This window comes from Stegastes partitus, unplaced genomic scaffold, assembly GCF_000690725.1.
Source record: "Stegastes partitus isolate 25-593 unplaced genomic scaffold, Stegastes_partitus-1.0.2 Scaffold7, whole genome shotgun sequence".
NCBI classification, from domain to species: Eukaryota; Metazoa; Chordata; class Actinopteri; family Pomacentridae; genus Stegastes; species Stegastes partitus.
Window position 1 is genome coordinate 1,836,913 of NW_007577738.1, and position 20,418 is coordinate 1,857,330.

A 20,418-nucleotide genomic window follows, 5' to 3' on the forward strand; every position below is an offset into this window, starting at 1 on the left:
ATGATGATGATGACTTTCAACAAACAAGTTGTGGTTTTACATTTTCTTCCACACACAAAAATACTTAGTTATGAAGATTTATTTTAACCAAAATGCCAAAACTTTCAAAACCTAATCATATTTTTAACGGTTAATTTCAGCAAAAACAATACTTGAAGTTTAAAAAAAAAAAGGTATTTTACCTGAAAAATTACTTTCCTTCCAGACACTCAGACTTTTACAGGTTCTAAAAACAAGTCATGTTAAAAAGGTTAAGACACACAAAATGCTACTTTTATTTATTTATTTTATTTTTTTTAACAAAATAGTGATTTTCAACTAGCAAGTAATGGTTTAAAACATTTTCCCCACACAAAAATAATATAGTTATAAAGATTTATTCCACCCAAAATGTTCCTGTCCAAATATTTATAGTTTTCAAGGTTTATTCAACCTAAATAGTGCGCTCTAGCCAGATTTTAAAAGCTTGTCGTCGACCCTAACAAAAATAGTGGTTTTCAACTAACAACTTATAACTTTAAAAGTTTATTCTAGCCAAAACTGGGTGTAGTTCAATTTCTTGCCAGTGTCTGAGGACAATAAGAGGAAGAAGAAGAAGAAGAAAAAAAAGACTTAATGAAAAACAAGGCCCAGCCGTGGAGCCTCCCTCCCTGTATGACCGCAGAACGTCCGCCAGGTGTCGCTGTTGCTCCGCTGCGGCCTTCAGAGGACACACCTCCTCCTCCTCCTCCTCCTCCTCCTACACGCTGCTGCTGCTGCTGCTGCTTTCAGGAAGCGGAAGCAGGAATGTTGGAGTGTTTTTAGAAAAGTTTGGACTCCTTTTTTGACAGTTTGGGATCAGAGACGCGGACAGCGGAGGACCATGACGGTGAGTTACCGGAGCTCTGGCCGCTGCTGCTGCTGCGGTGGTCGGCGGCGGTGGAGGGTTTTAGCTGTCAGTGGAGTCCTCCGAGTCACACTGAGCAGGAACAACTGAACAGGATCAACAAGTTGCTCTGATCCAACACTCGAGAGTTTGGTGGCGATTTCTTGAGGCTGCGCATGTTTTCAGATCAGATAAATAAGAGTTTCAGAGGCTGATGGGGTTCAGACTGCAGATAAGGAGAGATAAAGTGACAGATCAGCATCTTTAACATGTGTCTTCATTACTCAGTGTGTGTGTGTGTGTGTGTGTGTGTGTGTGTCATAGAAGCGTGTTGACAAACAAGTCGTGCGATCCTTCACTAATAATTTATGGTGGTGCAGCTCCAGTTTAATGTTTCTGATTTCAGTGAACCATGATGTCCTGTTTACATGATCAGTTAACAGTGTTGTCTGGCAAATGTCAGGAAATGGTGAAAAATTCTTCTTCTGATTTACAGCAGTTCAAAACTTTATATAATTAGCTTCTCAAAACTTTATTTTTGGCTTAAAAATATCAGAAAGAAATCATCAGTTATCAAAATAGTTGCTGGTTAATTTTTGGGATTGCCAGACTAAGCAGTGCAGTGTTAGAAATATTCTTGTCAGATACTGAACTGCAACAATTAGTCGACTAATCAGTTAGATTCAAGCTTCTTAAATGTGAATTTGAGGTGACTGTCGATCCCACAAACAAGAAGTCTGCTGGTTCTGATCCGCCACATTTCAGAGGAAAACACTATCAGCTAACCATCATCTCCATTCTAGATAATCAGTTAGTGTTGTCCAGGAAATGTCAGAAAATGGTGAAAAATCCTTCGTATAATTTCCCACAGCCAAAGTTTTACTCAAGTATCATCTCAAAACCCAAATATTAGTAATTTTCTATCATACAGCTCATCAGTTATCAAGCTAGTTGCTGATTTTCTGTTCATTAACTTCTGGATCACCAGACTAACAAGTGCAGCTCTAGAAATATTTTTTTCATAATCAACAGTGACTTGTCAGATACTGAAGTGCAACATTTACACGATTGTTCAATTAGATTCCAGCTTCTTAAATGTGAATTTGAGTCTGCTGTGAACTGCTGCTGGTGGCTGCTTCAGTTCAGTGTTTCTGATCCGCCACATTTCAGAGGAAAACACTGACGGCAAACCGTGATCTCCATTATACGTAATTAAAAGAATCAAGGACTCGTAATTGAAACAACTCAAAGTTTCATTCAACCATCAGTTCAAAGCTCGAATATTTGCAGTTTACGGCTGGGAAAATATCTGAAACTGCTCATCTGAAATAGTTGCTGATTACTTTTCTGTTGATCAATTAATCGATCAGCTCTGGAGATATTGTTTTATAATCAGAAGCTGCTTGTTAGATATTAAGCTGCAACAATAAGTCGATTTCTTCATTGTTGATTATTAAATTCATCGGAAACTGTTTTGAAAGTCCAAATTAAATGTAAAATTTAATAATTAAATAGAACAATTTTATATTTTCAGTTATTGTTTTCTTTCTTGATGACAGTCAGGCTCTCCTCAATTAAACACGCCAGTTTCTTTATTTCCTTTAATACCCAGAAGGAAACCAGCACTCTGGTGCTGACATGGCAGCAATTTAGATAACTTAATAATTGTTGTAAACAAAAATGGCAAAAAATTGTCTGATAGCAGCTTCTCACATGTTGTTGTTTGTGATCATAAATGTAACTTTTTTGAAAGCTGGTGCAACAAAATGAGTCAGTTTTTATATGTTAATGTGAGTTTAAGGCAATAAGGATGCATCTTTTTCAGTTTTTTAAGAACTTAGCGATAAATCAGCTAAAAAAGAAGGAAAATAATTACCAAACCTGATGATGCTGAAAGTGAATGTCAGCTTTACATTTATGTTGGTTAATTATTTGAGTCTCTCTTCAGGTATTTAAAGTTAAAACCCTCAATGCAGAGAAATTACATGAGAGTGTATGTACTATGCATGTATATAGAATTTAGGTAATATTAATCATGCATTTGTGTTTAAGCAGCATTTTATTGCTCCAGCTGGTTGAGTTGCAGGGACTTCTTAACAGTTTCAGAGCTGTTGATAACTTTCGTTAGTCTGATGAATAGTTTGCTCACCACTGATTAGTATAATATAAAAAAGACTTCTTAATTATCCCGAGCTGACATGTTGACGCCCTCACATGATGTGCATTGTAAAAACAACACACCGAACCTTGAGCTGACTCAGTTTAATGCAGTGACACTTCTGTAAAACTAAATTGAGTTGTGCATTTTTTTGCATGATAATTGTCTTAATGATAAATTAAATTTTGCATTCCATCATATTTTAAAAAGTTTTTTTCCATGTTTTGTGTGCAGAATCTTAATTCATACCTAAAGTGAGCAAATAGTGTTGTGGTGTTTTTTTTACTATGCATTTTTACTATAAATAATGCTCAATGAAATAAAATACTCATGTCAAATGCAGATACACCATTTAGTTATTTTCCATCTCTTTTATGTTGTAGTTGTGTATGTTTTATTTGCAGGATCCAAATTTGTAACTAAAGTAAACAAGTAAATGTAGTCGAATAAAAAGTACAATTTTATGATAAACAATGTTAAACGAAATAAAATACTAAGTAAAGTGCAGATACATCACGTCAAACATATGTAATTATTTTACATCCCCTTATCTGTTTGCCAATTTTTAAAAAGTAGTTGTGTATGTTTTGTATACAGAATCTCCGTTTGTAACTACAGTGATCAAATATATGTAGTGAAGTAATAAGTTCAATGTTTTTATCAAAAATATAGTCAATGACATTCAAATATTCATTAAAGTGCAGATACATCAAATGAAATATATATAGTTATTTTCTATCTCTTCATCTCTTCTCCATAATTAATTGGGTTTGTCTTTTTTAGGTAGGATTCAGTTTTTTATTGACTAACTAAAGTGATCAGATTCGTTTTTCCTGCATGTTAATGACCGTCCTGAAGGAAAAGCCCGTACTGATGCTTCTGTCATCATTATACTGTGTTTGAGGTGACCACTGATGACATTAATCCCAAAAAGTCTTTGAGTTTGCTGTAACAGAAACACTTGACTGTTGCATCGGTGCCGACTGGAGCTCTGAGTCTGGTTTGTGTCTCCGTCGACAGGTTTCCTTAACAATCAGGCCGAGTATTCCTGCAGTCAGTGGGTCATCCTCCAGTTTACAGGGACATGAAACAGAAACTCTCCACATTTTAAAATAGTTTATTGCAGGAGTGCATAACGTAGATTTATGCTTGTTTACATGAGATAATATTCAGAACATTCTTATAATATTAATATGAGTTACGTCTCCAGGCAGAATTTGCACCCTGCAGCTGTCTTCCTCTCATAATAAATTTATCTATATGAGTTAGTTGCATCGTATCTAATCATTTTACTTTGTTTTCTATTAGCAAGTTTAGATCTTGATATACTTAGAATAACCCGTATAGTTTGAAATAGTTACATAATTAAGATTATGAATTATACCAGAATGTTTTTGTATATTTAGGAAAAACTCAGGTGCAGGGGTTTGCTGTTCCAACAGTCATCGCTAAAGATTTTGCAAATTTCTGTTGTGTGTTTGCTGTGACAAAAAGTCTTGTGTGCAGTATATAGTGCTTAACAAATGTATTAGACCACCACCAAATGTAAGGTTTATGCCACAGCTGCCCTAAATTAACAGCATTGGTAATTACCAAAATCATTTTTTAATGTTTCTGTAATGGTTAATACAGCAGTATGCAGAAGCTCTTTAACCAAAGGGATATTTTTAATGCTAAAGTATAATTGTTATCCATGAATTTTCAAATGAACGTTTTTACCAAAACACCTGAAAAAACAGTAAAGCACATTATTATTTCTTGATTAGGGTGTCAAATTCTGGTGATTTACTTGCATTTCTAAAGAGAAAATTTTGTTTTCGTGGTTGAATGTTATGCTTGATTCATTTCTGACTTCTCAGAGGAGCCCAGTGAGGCGGCTCAAATATGGGAATGAAAAGGTGAATTCAATTTGAAATTCCTCATTCCTGTTCAAAACGGTGAAATGTCGAGAGCTGAGTGCGCATTAAAGCACTTCATGATGCTGCATGGTCTATACAATGCTGAACAAATTAGACAGGCACTATATTTTCAATGAATTCTCTGACAAATTTCTAGAATGTATCGTTTTATATTTTGCTTTAGTGGCTGATTGTATGTTTGTGTGCTGGAATCCTAAAAACATGTTAAACAACTATTAGATCATCACAATAGCTGTTGATTATCCATTTTCTGAAAGAGGGTTTCTGCACTGATGCTGTGATTTGCGTCGAGATGTCTGGGCTATACGGCAAAGTTTTGTTAGAATTTAAATGGTTTATTTTACAGCTAGCTTACGTAGATGTTGCTTCAGTAGCGCGTAAATGACTGTATGTAGATGTGAAGAGGGTTTGAACTGTATGCTGACATTTAGTGCTGGTAAATGAGTTTTATATATAAAGTAGAATCTAAAAATACAGCTGAAATACAAAATCGATCAGTTAGTTGAAGAAGTTTGCAGCTGTTTCAACAACTAATCAACTGATAATGTCGTTTTCAAACAATATTTGTAAATATCACTCTGTTGCAGCTTCCTCATTATGATCATTTTTCTGCTTTTCTTTGTTTTATGTGACATTCACTTTACAATCTGGCAGCATAAAGTGGAGACTAACACCAAAGTTAACAAAAGTAAGGGTTTTCTTTCAATAAATACCTGAAGTTTAAACCCAAGGGGATAAAGTAGAAAATGCAACCTAAGAGCATCATGAGCTCCAGCTGCATGGAGTGGAGTCCGTGCAAGCCTCCCCTGGCATCCCCTTTATCCACTGGTATGGATAGTTCAGTTAATGCACCATCCAAAGACCCTTGTTCTGCTGCTGCAAGGGGGGTGCAGAGCAGCGTAAAACAGTAAACATGGTTTGATTTGGACAAAGCAAGTAAAGAAGCTTGAAACAAGAAGCTGTCAGTTTAGGAAATTGTGAAACTGTTGCCTTTACTTTGTGAGTTGTTTATGCAGAAAGTAATTATTGTCACGTCAAAATCATTAAAAGCATTAAGGTTTGATGCTCAGCCTTGTTCTAGATGCTTTGAGGCTTTGTTGTTCTTCTTGCTGTCTGTAAAAAGCGACACTAAAAACTCTTGAGGTCTTTAGAAGCCGAGTGTTTGATTAAAGATGACTCAGAGGGTGAGAAGCAGCTGATCTGTCCATCACCATCATCATGTGTCTCAGATGCTGCTGCAGTTGACTCTCTCTCTGCATGCCGTCTCTGTTGTTGTTGTTGTTGTTGTTGATTTCTGGCATTCCAGTTGGTTTTGCATTAGCGAGAGAAATCTAAAAATAAACCCATCCCTCGCTGACCCCCCCCCGTCCCTCTCCTCACTCGGACAGGAAGTCGTTCTGTTCATCATTCTAAACACTCGTTTCCTGTTTCACATGTTCTCATTCAGATTTGGCTCCTCTAATTCTCTAACTCTTCCTCCTCGCCCTCGTCTCTTCAGCGGCTCCTTATGTTGTTTGACTTTCACCTCAGTGCTTTAGTTTTTACAGCGGGAGCTTGTTGAATCAGCGCCAGTTCAGGTGACTGAACGCAGGGACTTTCATAGTCACAGTAATTTTCCCTTTCGTGTGTAGTGAAATGCAGCAGCGTAAAGCCCAGCTGTCGTTTATAGACCAGTCCGCCTTAAATCATCAGATCTAGAGAACAGTTTCTGCTCAGTCATCCCTGATTTGACAGGAATTTTATCACATCAAATATTGATATTTATAGAGATGCATTTTTTTGCTTTTTGTTAGTGTATGCTCAGAGATGTGAATTTCCTTCACGGCTTCAATTTCACCTATAATCAGACATTATTGGAGCTGCTTGTCCAATCTTGCAGATGTGTTTTGTTTTGTGTTAGTGTGACATGCGGCTACATATGGTTTAGAAAATATCACTCGTTGACTTCTGCATCGTCATGTTTTTTGTCAATGCGTGCTCAAGATGAGACAGCTTCAATTTTTCATATTTTTTTCACCCATAGTCAGAGACTTGAGAGATTTGATCTAACATGTGCTGAAAGTGGGTCAGCAGTTAAAAAAAAGAGAGAAAGAAATCTCAGACAGCAGTTGATGCATTAACCTAAAATTTCATAGATACCGTTTTATTTGCTTGTTTTTTATGATCAAAAAGTTTTAAGCAAATTAGAGATGGTTGAGCAGAAGGTCTCTGATGATTTGAAATGGAACAACCCTCATCAGTGGGTCAGTCTGAGATAAACAAACAGCAGAATACAGAAAAGAAATACTCGGCATGTGTCTGATGATGATCTATCAAAGCAAGCCTGCACGGCATCTCTGTAAAGAAGTTAGAATTTAAAAGACTTCAGTAAACATGTTTCACTTTGTCTATGTGGCCTCACTGTTTGGGTTTGGTTCTGTTGGACAACAAAGCTTGTTATTGCCACAAACACACAAATGTGTGCATGTCTGTAAGCTCAGCTGGGCTCACTGTGGGTAACCTGGTCATTAATAATACAAGCCACTTCTCTGCTTCTCATCTCACTACAAAACATCCTCTCTGTGTTTCATGTCTCCAGCAGCCAGCTCCAACCAACAGTTTATTAATAGCCAACTAGATTGACAAACAATTTTAAAGTCAAAATAATTTGAACTTGTGGCTAAATGTTTCCTAAACAGGGTGTCACTAGATGTAAAGCTCTGCTGGGATGTGGGTTGGCTGTGTGCATCAAATATGCTGTATGAACTTTCCCTGCTATGCCCACCATTACTGCCACTGACCTACTGCTGCTGCTGCTGAAACAAGCACTGGTGAAGATAAAAATGTAGAAATATTAATGTTTATGAACATACTTCTTTCATCACACATTGTGAACATTCTCTATGTGTTTTAAAACTTCTACTCTGTATTTGCAAATAATGACTATAACTATTGCACATTAGCATTTTACTCCATAATAATAACCAAAAGCTTCTTGACTTTAGTCAGCTATTTGAATAATATGTTCATGAAAAGGTAAACAAAGTATTCCCTAACAGTTTAAAAGTGCCTCTGATGTCCAAACTGAGTGTGCCGTCTATTATTCATTGTGGCAAAGTGACTTGGCTGTGACTCAGCTTACAAAGTAATTTCTTCTGAACCAATAAGATGTTGAAGCGCGTCCTTCTCCTTTGTGCACCTCAGTCAGGTGTGGATCAGTGTCAGCTCACTGAATGACTGTTCGCAGCTGCAGCTGTTACCTTGAGCTGTTAGAAAGACCTAAATGACCCGTGGCAAGGTTTGGAACAAGACTTTCTAACAATCTAGATTCTTGCTTTGCACGGTTTGCTGCGTGCATACAGTCTCGTGGGATGTTGCGCTGCATGTATTTTGGGTTCAACTGCGTTGCTTTGACATTCTGGAAACATACATCGTTTTCCCATGTGAGTCAATCCACTGCCAAAGCATGTGAAAACTTAGGATTTTAGGAGTAAAAGGGGTCCAGCAATGCAGATGACCCTAAGTTTGGTTGAAACTGAGCGTCATATTGAATGATTGTAGCATCTGCTTCATAAAGACCAGGTTCAGTCGACTTTGGTAACAGATAATGTTATCTAATTTGGTGACGAATTAATTAAGTCAATAACCAATAACTCTGTGGTGTTATGAAGTCATACACTGAGGAGAATTTTCATGCAATTGGCGTTTCTAGTTAGAGATATTTGATAAAAGTCTGCTCCTTTCAACAGTGTTGATCTTCTCTGTTTTTCTTATTGCTTATAAACTCCTTCAATCATTTTAGTAATTTTTTTCCCCCCCTTTTTTTTTACTGTGTTTTCTTTAGTGTAGCTTCTGTGCAGATGAAAAACAGCTGTCTGGCTAACTCTGAATCATGTGCATTTCTACTAATATGTGGTTAAATAAGTAGAAATGTTTCTGTGTCTCTGTGCAGTTGTGCTACCTGTTGCTGATGTTGCTGTAGAGTCGTCAGTCTTCTCTGACTGATCCGACACACAGATATGGAGAGTGGATCTCTAGGAATGGAAACCAGCGCTGCTCCAGGTGAGTCGTCTTATTTAAATAGCTTATATAGTTAACTAAAAGTTAGAGACAAACAATTTAAATATATGGTAAAATATATAGTAATTGACATAAGTAATAGGAATAGTAATTTAAATGGGTAGCAAAATCATGACCATAAAGGGTCAAGTATGGTTTAGAAAGCACACACATTCATGCACTAGCATACACATTTATATACACACAGAGATATTTGCTAAAGCACATGCACCCTTGAAATAATGGGATAAAAATAGTTGACAAGTTGTTAAAAATGTAACTAATTATTGAAAGGATGGATTGATAACCTAAAACTTTTCTAAATAAATCAACTAAAAGTAAAGACAGACATGTGATGCCACGGTTAGTTCTCATAGTACGAATGCAAACTTATATTAATGTAAAAGTAAAATCAGTTAAAGGGAATGTGGCGGTGATGGTGATAAATTGGTACCACTGCTTGTAATGGGTTTTTTTTGCTATTTGATGGCACAAATTCAAAGTGTTGATGCTGATTTACTTATCTGTTTCAAGTCTTCAGATATATTACAGTTCAATCTGGTATCGCATTAATGCTGGGCCTTCAGATATGGCTTTATCTTTCCTTTTCAAATTGACAAAAACAGCAGCTGGATGGCCTAGACATGCAGGACAAGGACTCATGTGATCCTTCAGCGCGACTCACCTGCTGTGTGTGTTTGTTCTGACTCAGCTGTGGTTTGTGTTTGTCATGTTAAATACCTGCCGAACCCGATCGATGACTTCACGCTGCCGTGCGGTCTGCTTGATTGATCCTCAGATCCCAGACTGAAGCCAATGAGCATGGCCTATATGCGGCGGCGGGCCTGGGCCCAGAGCAAAGACTCCATCTGGCAAGAATCAAAACCAGAGCACTGTGGCCCCGAGGGGCCCCAACAGAGCCAGAGTAACGGGGACACACAGAGACCCTCGGAGGAACCAGGTTAGACTGAGCTCAGCTGTTGTCAAAGCAGTTATGCACTTGGAGTTGTTGAATCTTAAATGTTGACTGTACTGGAAGTACTTAACATTAACGATTTAAAGGCAGACATTTCACTGACTTGCAACCGAGAGTCAAAGTTCAGGCCTGTCATCTGAGGATTTTATCTTATCATAGTTACATGGTATAGCTGTATATGTTCACTGAAACAGTGTCTCCATGACAGAGTTCATGTCCAACTGTAAAATCTCCCACTCAGTACCTATCTATTGCTCCGTTTTGTAATGACAGGTGTTAATATTGGTATAACCTTTCACAACATAAATTAAAACTGTTTAGTCATACAGGAATGTAATTTTTTGGGGGAAAGGATAATTCATGTTTCTTCACATGACCAATGAAGACTTTAAAAGCGGACAATTGATGTGTAGGGGGTTCTATTAGTACCACGATAGATACACGTTGGTTTGCTTTGCAGACAGTCGCATTACGCCTCACCTTGCAGCGAGCTACAGATTGCACTGTAGCACCATGTCAGTCTAATTATTTCTGACGTATGTCGAGCTCAGTGGACATAACACAGGATTTCTGGAGAATTTAGAACTTTTTACTGTGTTTAGTTTCCATCGATATCGATGGATCATTTGTACAAATCAAAGCTCCTCCAAAAGTCCAGCAGTGACAACTTTAATTACAATTAATTTCATGATGAACGATAAGAGTGTAAAGAAATAATCTCTTTGTACATTGTGCATTTATTGAAAACACTTCCAATGTGAACAGTCTGTGCAGTTACATATTTTTGGCTACACATGGATTTCCACACAGGGGTCAATGTTGAATCCATGTTAAATCCCAAGTCACCAATGCTTGAAGACTTGAGATTTACATGTCCTTGTAGATGGAGAAAGTGTGAATTGGCCTTTAACCTTAGCTTGACTGACCTGATTATGTTTAAGTCATGTGGAAACAAATTTGAGCATTTCCTGCATTCATGTTTTTTAGGCTTATGGGCTATTTGTTTGGACAGAAAACTGTGGGAAACTGTAAAGTGCAATTTTCGACAGCTAATTGAAAAAATAATCAACATCTTGATCCATAATGAAATAAGTCAGTAGTTGCGGCCACCGCGTTGTGAACAGGAGCAGGATGTGGACCATTTAGATGTAAACTGGTGGAATTGCAGCCTGCTGGCTCCGTTATTACGATCAGCTAAAATGTTAAGAGTTATATCCTGAAGTCTGGCACCTCTGTAATGCTTTTATGGCATGTTGTAATTACTCTGCAGGACAGCATCTGTTGGCTTACTGCTTTAACGTACTCGTGTGTCTCTTTCTGTCAGGACAAGTTCCCAACAAGATCACCAACTGGCTGAGCGAATGCAGGTACAGTGTTCATTCAACACCTGAACAGAAGTGTGAAAAACAGATGCTTTTCAGGAGAATGACTGGTTGAGTGACAGACTGGCTAACTGGTTTTGTTGCTCATTGGTTTATCGATATGTTTTCCTTGTGTCTGGAGGTGTGTGTGCTCAGGAGCGGTTTTATCAGCTGCTGACGTAGAGCCGCCACGCAGCCAACGCCTAGACATACAACACACAGAATCACACACACACACACACACACACACACACACACACACACACACACACACACACACACACAAAGGGAGCATACCCACACCCAGAGATAGGGCCCATAGAACTGCTGGAGCGAATAAGAAGGAAAGAAGGAAAGAAAGACACAGGAAGAGGCCGACAGAAGACGGAAAGAAAGGCAGAAAAAAAAAGAAAGTAAACAGAGGAGGGGTTCCTGCTGCTGAGTCAACACTGTTATCATACACTCACAGTTTTAACCACTGTCACTCACACTCTCGACAGTGCTCTGACGTCACCGTGGTAACATGACTAACAGAATCTGAATCGCAGGTTACTATAGCAACAGCTGCAGGACAGGGGCCTGGGGCCAACATGGCTGCCTTTGGAAAGTGGGAGGGTTAGCGAACATTGCGGCTGCGCACTGTTACACAACCATCCTTGTGTGTGTGTGTGTGTGTGTGTGTGTGTGTGTTTGTGTTGAATGGTGGCATGAAGTTTGTCCCATTGATAAGAGCTGCAGGTTGTGTAACAGCTCAGTGTTTCCAGCGTCCGGCTGCAGACAGCAGCTCAGATCTGCTGCTACTGTCAGCTAGCCTGGTCTGTCAGCTAGTTAGCCTGGGACAACCAGTCTGGTCAGTAGAACGCTGGGGATGGATTCCATAGCCAGGGGATGGCCTGTGAAATTTTGATTCTGTGTAGGTCAGTTGTTGACTAAGCAAGCAGCCTGGCTTGACCAGGAGTTAGCCTTGCTTGCTTAGTCTTAACCTGACAGGCAGTTAACCTGGTTTACTTAGCCTTAGCCTGACAGGCAGTCAGCCTGTATTGTGCAGCCTTTTTCTGATGGGCATTAAGCCTGGGTTTCTTCACTATAGCCTGACAGACAGTTAGGTTGTGTTACTTGGTCTTGTCTTAGCACAGAGGTTATGCTTGGACAGGTATCCTCAGCCTGAGAGGCAGTTAGCCAGAGTTACTTCAACTTAGCCTAACAGGCAGTGGTGTTGGGATAGTTATCCTTTGCCTCACAGTTAGTTAGCCTGATTTGCTTAGCCTTAGCTTTACAGGCAGTAGAGTTGGCATAGTTAGCCTTCATCTAGTCAGGCATTAGCCAGGGTTACTTAGATGTAGCCTAACAGGTGGTAGTGCTGGTGTAGTTAGCATGGGTTACTTTTACTTTGCCTAACGAGCAGTTAGCCTGGGTTGCTTAGCCTTAGCTGGCCAAGCAGTTAGCAGTGGGGTAGTTAACCTTCACTCGGCAGCCAGGTAACCTGGGTTAGCTAGGCTTAGCCTAATAGGCAGTAGTGTGCAGGGAATTAGCTGGGGTTGTCTATATGTCATTTGACAAACAGGTAATGTTGGCATCATAAAACTTTGCCTGATGCTGGGGTACCCATGTTTCACCTGACAGACAGCTAACACTGCAATCGATAGCTTTAGCCTGACAGTCAGTTAGCCTAGTTTAGGAGTTATCTTAGCATACCTAGCCTAGGTTTTCATAGCAGAACTGGAATATTTAGCTTTAGTTACACAGGTGGTTATCATTGCATCATTTCTATTCACCTGACTGGCATGTAGAATTGGATCGTTAGCCTCAGCTTCACAGTTGTGATAGCTAGTGCAGCCTGGTCATTACTCAATGTGAGCTGTGAGCATTGCATTACCAGGGTTTTGTCTCACTGTGTGTTAGTTTATTATATACAGTTGAGTATTTTGCCGTTATAGTTTGCTTTATATTACCCAGGAATTAGTCTAGGGTAGCTTTTCTTTATGCCCTTATGACCATCCTGATGTATCTGTAAGATTACAGTAGATGAGCATTGAGGGCAAAACACATCTGCTTCAAATATATTCCATGTAAGTATGCACACGGGCTACCAGAAGACACACCGTTCTTTATGTCTATGACTTGTTCTCTAATTGGTGTGTGCTATCGATGTTACATGTTGTAATGCTGAGTGATGCAGCTAATATGTTTTACCTTATATGCTGTGTACTAATAATAGCTGACCTGACTTTACTGATAGGAATGCCTGTTGGATTTTTGCGTTTTTAGTCCCAGTTTATGGTTTAGGTTAATATGTAACCCTCACCGTGTGTCTCTTGTCCAGGACGCCCCTCGGAGCCTCTCTAGATGATCAGAGTGCTTCTCCCAGTAAAGGTAATCCATGTTTTCTGTGGGCTGTTTATATATTATAATATCAGGATCACAGCCTGTTTTGTTGGCACTGCCTCTATTCTCTGGACTTCTCTTTAGAGCTACATACTTACAATTGGTCACCTCAACTTGTTTTCAAGTTAGAATTCAGTTGAGTTTAGTGCCAATTTGTCACTGAAAGGATTACACAACTTCTACTACTTTGTGTGTGTGAACAGGAGCACTCAGGAACGGCTGCAGCTTTGAAGATGACCTTTCACTGGGAGCGGAAGGTCAGTTCAGAGGAAAACTCACAATGCAAATAAGATTACTGATTTTAGCTCATTGTTACTGGTTTCCCCTAATTCTGTATTTTCATTCTGCACCCTGGAAACGTAACAAACACTGACATTTAGGTACATAGTCTTGTTGTCAATTAGAGTCAGATGTAAAGGTTGAAGTTGGTCAGGCTGCCTCGCAAACGTCACTGATTCAGTAGTTGAGAAACCTCTGATTTAATCCTCACCTTGCCAGTTAAATTTCTAATCTCTAGTACCTGTAGTATATCAGTGCATACGTTTTAAATTGCGCTTCATCGTTATTGTAGTTCGGCAATGACCTCCATGTTTTCCAGATATGAGGTCTTGGTGACCTGAGAGTCGTTATATGAACTGTTCATAACTTAGTACATTGGACATGAGTTCAGTTTAGTGTTCAAGTGATGAAGCGTGTTCTGTTGTCTCACAGTAATCCTATTAGCTTGGCCTGTTGGCTCCACGGTTTGTTTTAATGTGCATTTTTAGAAATGGTGGTTCAATTATGATATTTCGGTTGTCTTCCCTGAGGTTTATATTGTCATTTCATAAAACGTTGGATAAATTGGTATTTGACCCTTAGTAAAAAAAAAAACAAACAAAACAACACATTTGGACAAGCAACTATTTTATCTAAATGAATAAGCAACACTATCACGTAAAAACATGAATGTACCCCTCTTAATGACAACAAAAGCTCTGGTTGTCAGACTTTGGGTTTTTACACTTCTTACTGTAGTTAAGTCTGTTTCACTCCAAAGTGCGGTATGCTTGTTGAGTGTTGATATTACGTACGATGCCTTGGCACAGTAAGGCGATCTGTGTGCAGGTTTGCTTTGAAGGCATAAACTCTGGTCCAGATCAGGCTGGTGAAGATATGACAGTCATATTTTTGCTGTCTATCCAAGCGTCACAGTGCTTGAGTGTGGATCAATAATGCGAATCAAGAGAATTTGGATGGTGGAGCAATCGAGTACGACTGGAGGCCCCCTGAAACTGTCTGGAACGCAATAGTTTCAGTAGTGCATGAGCAAATTTATTTTTCAAAGACTTAATTACCATCAGCTGCTTTACAGTCATCCAGGGACTTGCATTGTTTAGTGTACAGGCACTACACAGTGGACAAGTTAACACACCCGGAATTCAGACACTAAAATAGAATGGCAGACAGTAAATGTAGCGTACTACGTAGTAAACAACAAGGGATTTTAGTCGCAGCCCTTTTGGCACATGTTCATAGTTAATGTGATGAACTTTTTGCATATGTTCACTGCTTGCATCGGTAAATGTAACTAGAAAAAGGCAAAGACTATGTAAGTGTTTTTAGAGGAAGACTAGAAAAAATTCTACCATCCACAACTGGGCATATTTGAAAAATAGAGGACTTGTGACTGAGAACAAAAGGCTCACACAAATGAAACTGCATAACTGTGAGCAAAACGGGCAAGAAACAGCTGCAGCATACAGCAGAGAGAACACAGCTTGTGGACGATTTTAAATGTGCTGAACAATGGTACAGCAGAAACTATTCATTAGCTCAAATAATAAGATAACTATGATTAAATTTGTGAAAAATAAACATGCACAGAGAGACAGCAGCTTTCAGACATGTGCTTTAGTCTCAGATTAGTCCAAATTTGTGAAGTTTGCACAACAAAAAAGAATCCTAAGCAGTAAAGCGTAGACCTATTGATGCCTGGGGATGTTTTTCTGACAGTGGTGTGGATGAAGTTGCAGTTACTGATGGAATCATGAGCTCTGAAATATCCAGAGGAATGTAGATGCAAACTTCATCAGTCTAAAACTTATTCATGCAGCAGAAGTGGAGCTCCTTGCAGGGTCATGATCCAAAACACACATCCCATAGAGCATCTATTGGATGCGAAGGAGAAAAAAGAATTAGCTCACTAACACTCTGGTATGGATGAATTGAAACCACAGCTGTTATAGAAACTGGTTGATCCCCTGATCAGACATTGTTGAGCATTTCTGCAAGCTAAAAGATGAAAAATTGTCACCTTAAGCCAATTCTTTGTGTTTAGTTTTTAACTTCAGTTTTAATTGCATATCATCTGTTTTACAGATTAACACCTACGAAACTTCTTATTGTAGAATATTTTGCCTTACAAGTGTGCTTGTGGTAGCTTGCTTTAAAATACATGCCATTTCTTTTCACATATTATCTTCTTCAATTGTAGCCTAAGTGTTTAAACAGTTTCTTACTTCACTGTATATGTTGCAATGGGAGTATGGCATGTCAGTGTGGTAAAAAGACAGTTGCTTCACAACAAGTGCTCCTCTCTTTTTGATTAGTAGTATGATTAAAAACCATGAATCATTCTGCCCTGTGTGTGTCCGTTCATAATAATAATGAGCCTCATCAAGGGTGTAAATGAAGGACAGACGTCTGACAAACAAAACACTGTCAGTTGAATCAACAGAACGTCTTGTGACGCTCCGTTTTCATTCCTCGGTCTTGTTTCTTCTTGAAGGAAAAGTCAACAGTGGCAGAGGTGTGGAAACACACTGCATGCATGACCGACTCTCCTCTGAGAGTGTGTGTTTTCATCATTCCTGTGATCTACTGTGAATACATCGATAACTGCTCTGATGGCGAGAGGGTTAATGTGTTATTGAGCGAACAATAGCCTCTAATGACTTTAGGCTTAGGAACTCTGTGTGTGTGGTCGGAGGTCAGCTGGTGGAATCTGAGGCTGAATACATTCTAATTAGTTGAGGCAGAGAGATCAAGAGTTTGCGTAGATTTGATCTGGGACATCCTGTGCAGGAACGGCAGTCTTGGATGCATTTCAGTTACAACATACATGCAGTAAATTTAATTTAATTTTGTACAAACACACAGTCAAGGACAACTCAAGAGCTGCCTTTAGTCCATAGTAGGTCTCTTTCACAGCAGACACTGTGACTTGTCACAGCAGGAGAATCGCAGGTGAAACTAATGTATTTTAACAATGGCTTAACTCCTTTAAGTGACCCAGTAAGCCGTGACAGTGAGCCAACATGTGCAGCAGCTCGACCCAACCTAAGTGGATGCAGTCATCATTAATACACCTGTGCTGTTCCTGCTGTGACATGTCTCCTGTGAAAAAGGTCCATTATTCAGCAATTAATTGCATCTTTCGGTATCCTCCCATCTGCTGTTGGTCCTGCTTACCAACTTTGGAACATTGAAAACCCTTGCATCAGTTCTGCACAACTTGTATTGGCAAGCTTTTTGTGGCACTCCGAATCTCTGGAGATTATGTCAACTCATGATGAAGGTTGCATATATTCAATTTTTGCTTCCGTGTTTCTTAATCTCATCTACCCCTATGCTTGCTGTCTCTCCAAAACAGCCAAAAAACAAAACAAAGAAAAAGCCTTTGCTTTTTTCATGCTCATTGTTCAGAAACAAAATCTTCACTGGACATAAAATAGCCTTAGCTATGGCCAAAAATGATCCAAATGGACTAAAAAACATGAGATAATAACCAGTAGTAGTGTCATATTTTGTTAATATGAAATGGCTAGTAATGGCTTCCTTAAGAAAATACATGCAAATATCTAGATGTTGGAGGAACATAGAGCAAAATTTCTAGAATAGTAAAACATTTGGTTGGGGGAAAACTACTCGTCTAGTTAGATTTGTATCAGCTACCTGGCTGTGTGTTTGTACAGATGTGACACTAGTATGAAAAGAAAGCCGTACAGCTCATGGATTTGGGTCTCCTTGTTGAAAATTGAAGCCCACTTGAGCTCTTTAGTTTGAATGTCTCTGTCCTGACTGACTTAATTATCTGAGTAGATGTTTGACTGAAGTGGCTGATGTCCTTGTTGCACAGAAGATTGTGCAGATGTCATGTATGAACAGATCCTAATGGGCTGTAATGATGTTGAACATTGCCATGACCGAATAGGAGGGGATTAAAGTGTTAATGGGTGAATAGGATGCAAGTGAATTAGTGAATTAAACGGTTCAGGGTGAACAGGATGGAAGTGAATCAGTGAATCAGAGTATGGAGGTGAGCTGTTGTCACGTTTGGCTCCTTTAATCCAGCTGTCCGTCAGAGAAGAAAACCTTGCGGATTGAAACAAATTCAGCTGTAATGAAGTGGAAAAAAGGTAGAGAGGCGCTCACATGGACGGTGACAGGGCGACAGGTCTCAACAGGTCTCGACAGGTTCCTCTGAAATGGAAAAGAAAACAAAAGTCACACCTCCAGCTGCTGATGCCTTTCAGGTGTTTGACGGAGTGAAAGTTATGTTAAACAGATTAACGCACAGTTGAGTTCATTCATTACGGTTTCGTTGTGTTTTTTTTGGAAAGGCTTAAAAAGATAAGACACTGTAAGCCCCATTAAAACGATTAATGGAACATCGCTGGTGCATGTTTGTAGCGAACAATCAATTAATTGGGAATTACAAGCAACTGTTGGTCAGATAATAGAATACATTTAAAGAGTTCACTTATAGCCCTGTGAGGATGTTTTTTTGTAATTTTAGCAGCTTAATGATTCATCAACTAATTAGAGATGTTGCTGACACATTAAATAATTAAAAACAATTATAGTGGCACACCGGTTAGCTGCTGATGTTGTTGTTTTTAATGATAGATAGGTCATAATTGTCATGTTTGTCTCTGCAGCCAACCATCTTCAGTCCAGTAGCAGCAAAACTGAATCCTGGTGAGTTTACTTTTATTTAATTGTCTGTATTCTGAAAGGAAAGTTGTAGCTGGTTGTTTCTTCTCCCTCGAGCCTGTGAATATATCTATGCTGATGTTTCCCTGTGTGTTAATGTCTTGTGTGCAGTTTTGGTCTTGCGGCGGATCAGAAGAGGAGTCAGTACAAAGAGAGGGGGAGAAGTATGAACTCCACAGGATCAGGGAAGAGCAGCACCGTTTCCAGGTCAGTTCACGTCGTCGATCCTCACTCAGACTCATGGAGGTTTCTGCTGGAAGTAACGCAGTGATCTCAGGTAGAGAGAGATGAAGGCACGCTGAGCTGTTGCTGAACTTCAAACCCATTAAATGACACTGTCGAGAACTTGTTTGCGTCCAAACAAAAAAAAAGCTAACCAGAGGTGTTGTGTACAAGACAAACCAAATAGAAACTCACACAAAGCTGAGTTGAAATCCTTTCCCTGTCCCACCCACATACAAACCAAAAGAGGATGTTCCTCAAAAGGAGTCAAATAAAATGTAAAAAGAATGAAAAGAAATGACTAAATACATGAATACATGAACAGATATTGTAACAAGTCAACAATCCTGGTTCTTTCAGTTACTCAATTCTGATTCTGGTTCATTTTCCAAAAAACATCTAATTAAGAGGAGATGAGAATCCAACTTCCAAGTCATTGCTGTACACTTCATGGCAATACATAAAGCTATCTCTCAAAAAGTTTCTTCAGGAAGATTCTTAAATGTTTATTGTCAATTATAAGATTTCTACAATGAATAAATTTGTGGATCCAAGGGGAAAGTAAATCCTGTACGAGACAGGTTATTACTCAGCCAAAAATGCAATGCAAAAACAAACCCTCTTCCAAACCACACCTGAAGCAACAATCTGATAACAGATTTGTATTCACCTCCATGGGGTGTTGATGGAGTGAATTACATTATATTCAAGTTGTTTACATTACTTACTATGAAACCTTGCACCTTCTCATGTGAGTCATTTGCACATTCCTGCACATTTTAAGCATTTCTGTTACTTTTTACAACCCGGAGTCTCTTTATTACACGTGCAGCTAAATTGTCTTGTAACACTTCCTGTCCACTGACTTGCAACACATTTTTAAATACGCACTAAAACACCAAGTCAAATTCCTCAATTGTGAAAACTTACTTGGCAGTAAAACTGTTTTTGACAATCTTTGGTTAACATTTAAAGTAGCCAATAAACTTTATTTGGCACAGTTCTGACTGAAGCTCTGGGTCAGTCATTGCATGTAATTCCCACACTCAACCCTCTCTTTGAAGCTCCATCAATAGAAATTACATTTTTGGAATTAAGTACATTACCTTCATTAGAAGCTTTTCCATATCACAGTACAGGTGAATTCATTTTTTGTCTCTGAGTAGTACTAAGAAAGGGTCTTGGTTGTAGATAACATTTTTTTTTTAGCTGGGCAAGTTATACTTCCTCTTTAGTTGTTCAAAAGACAGCAGAGCTCAGTTACAGTCCTCCAGATAGTGAATCTGAATCCACATTTCTTCCAGGAACATGAAGTTAATTCTGTCTCAAAGATGTTTTGAGTGACAGACTGACCGCTAATCAAATTCTCTTGGGACCTTGTACCATATTTTGATTATTGGTATAAAAAATGGTTATGATCCTCTGGGTCCATTTGTAAATGAAATCACCAGGGACTTTCTTTTTCAGAGTAAACATTCCAGTTAAAGCCCATGTGGAAATGCTGTGAGACTCAAACA

At 38.9% G+C, this 20,418-nt stretch overlaps 1 protein-coding gene across 1 annotated transcript in view; it reads left to right on the forward strand.

Annotated features, from left to right (window-relative positions):
• Positions 1–774: 774 nt before the first annotated feature.
• Positions 775–20,418, forward strand: part of itprid2 (ITPR interacting domain containing 2) — a 50,319-nt gene continuing 30,675 nt past the window's right edge. The window contains exons 1-8 of the mRNA XM_008282496.1: positions 775–868; positions 8,874–8,983; positions 9,780–9,941; positions 11,281–11,323; positions 13,641–13,690; positions 13,906–13,959; positions 18,625–18,664; positions 18,791–18,886. Of these exons, the coding sequence (XP_008280718.1) occupies positions 8,941–8,983; positions 9,780–9,941; positions 11,281–11,323; positions 13,641–13,690; positions 13,906–13,959; positions 18,625–18,664; positions 18,791–18,886 (488 nt within the window). The 5' untranslated portion in view covers positions 775–868; positions 8,874–8,940. The remainder of the gene's footprint in view (positions 869–8,873; positions 8,984–9,779; positions 9,942–11,280; positions 11,324–13,640; positions 13,691–13,905; positions 13,960–18,624; positions 18,665–18,790; positions 18,887–20,418) is intronic.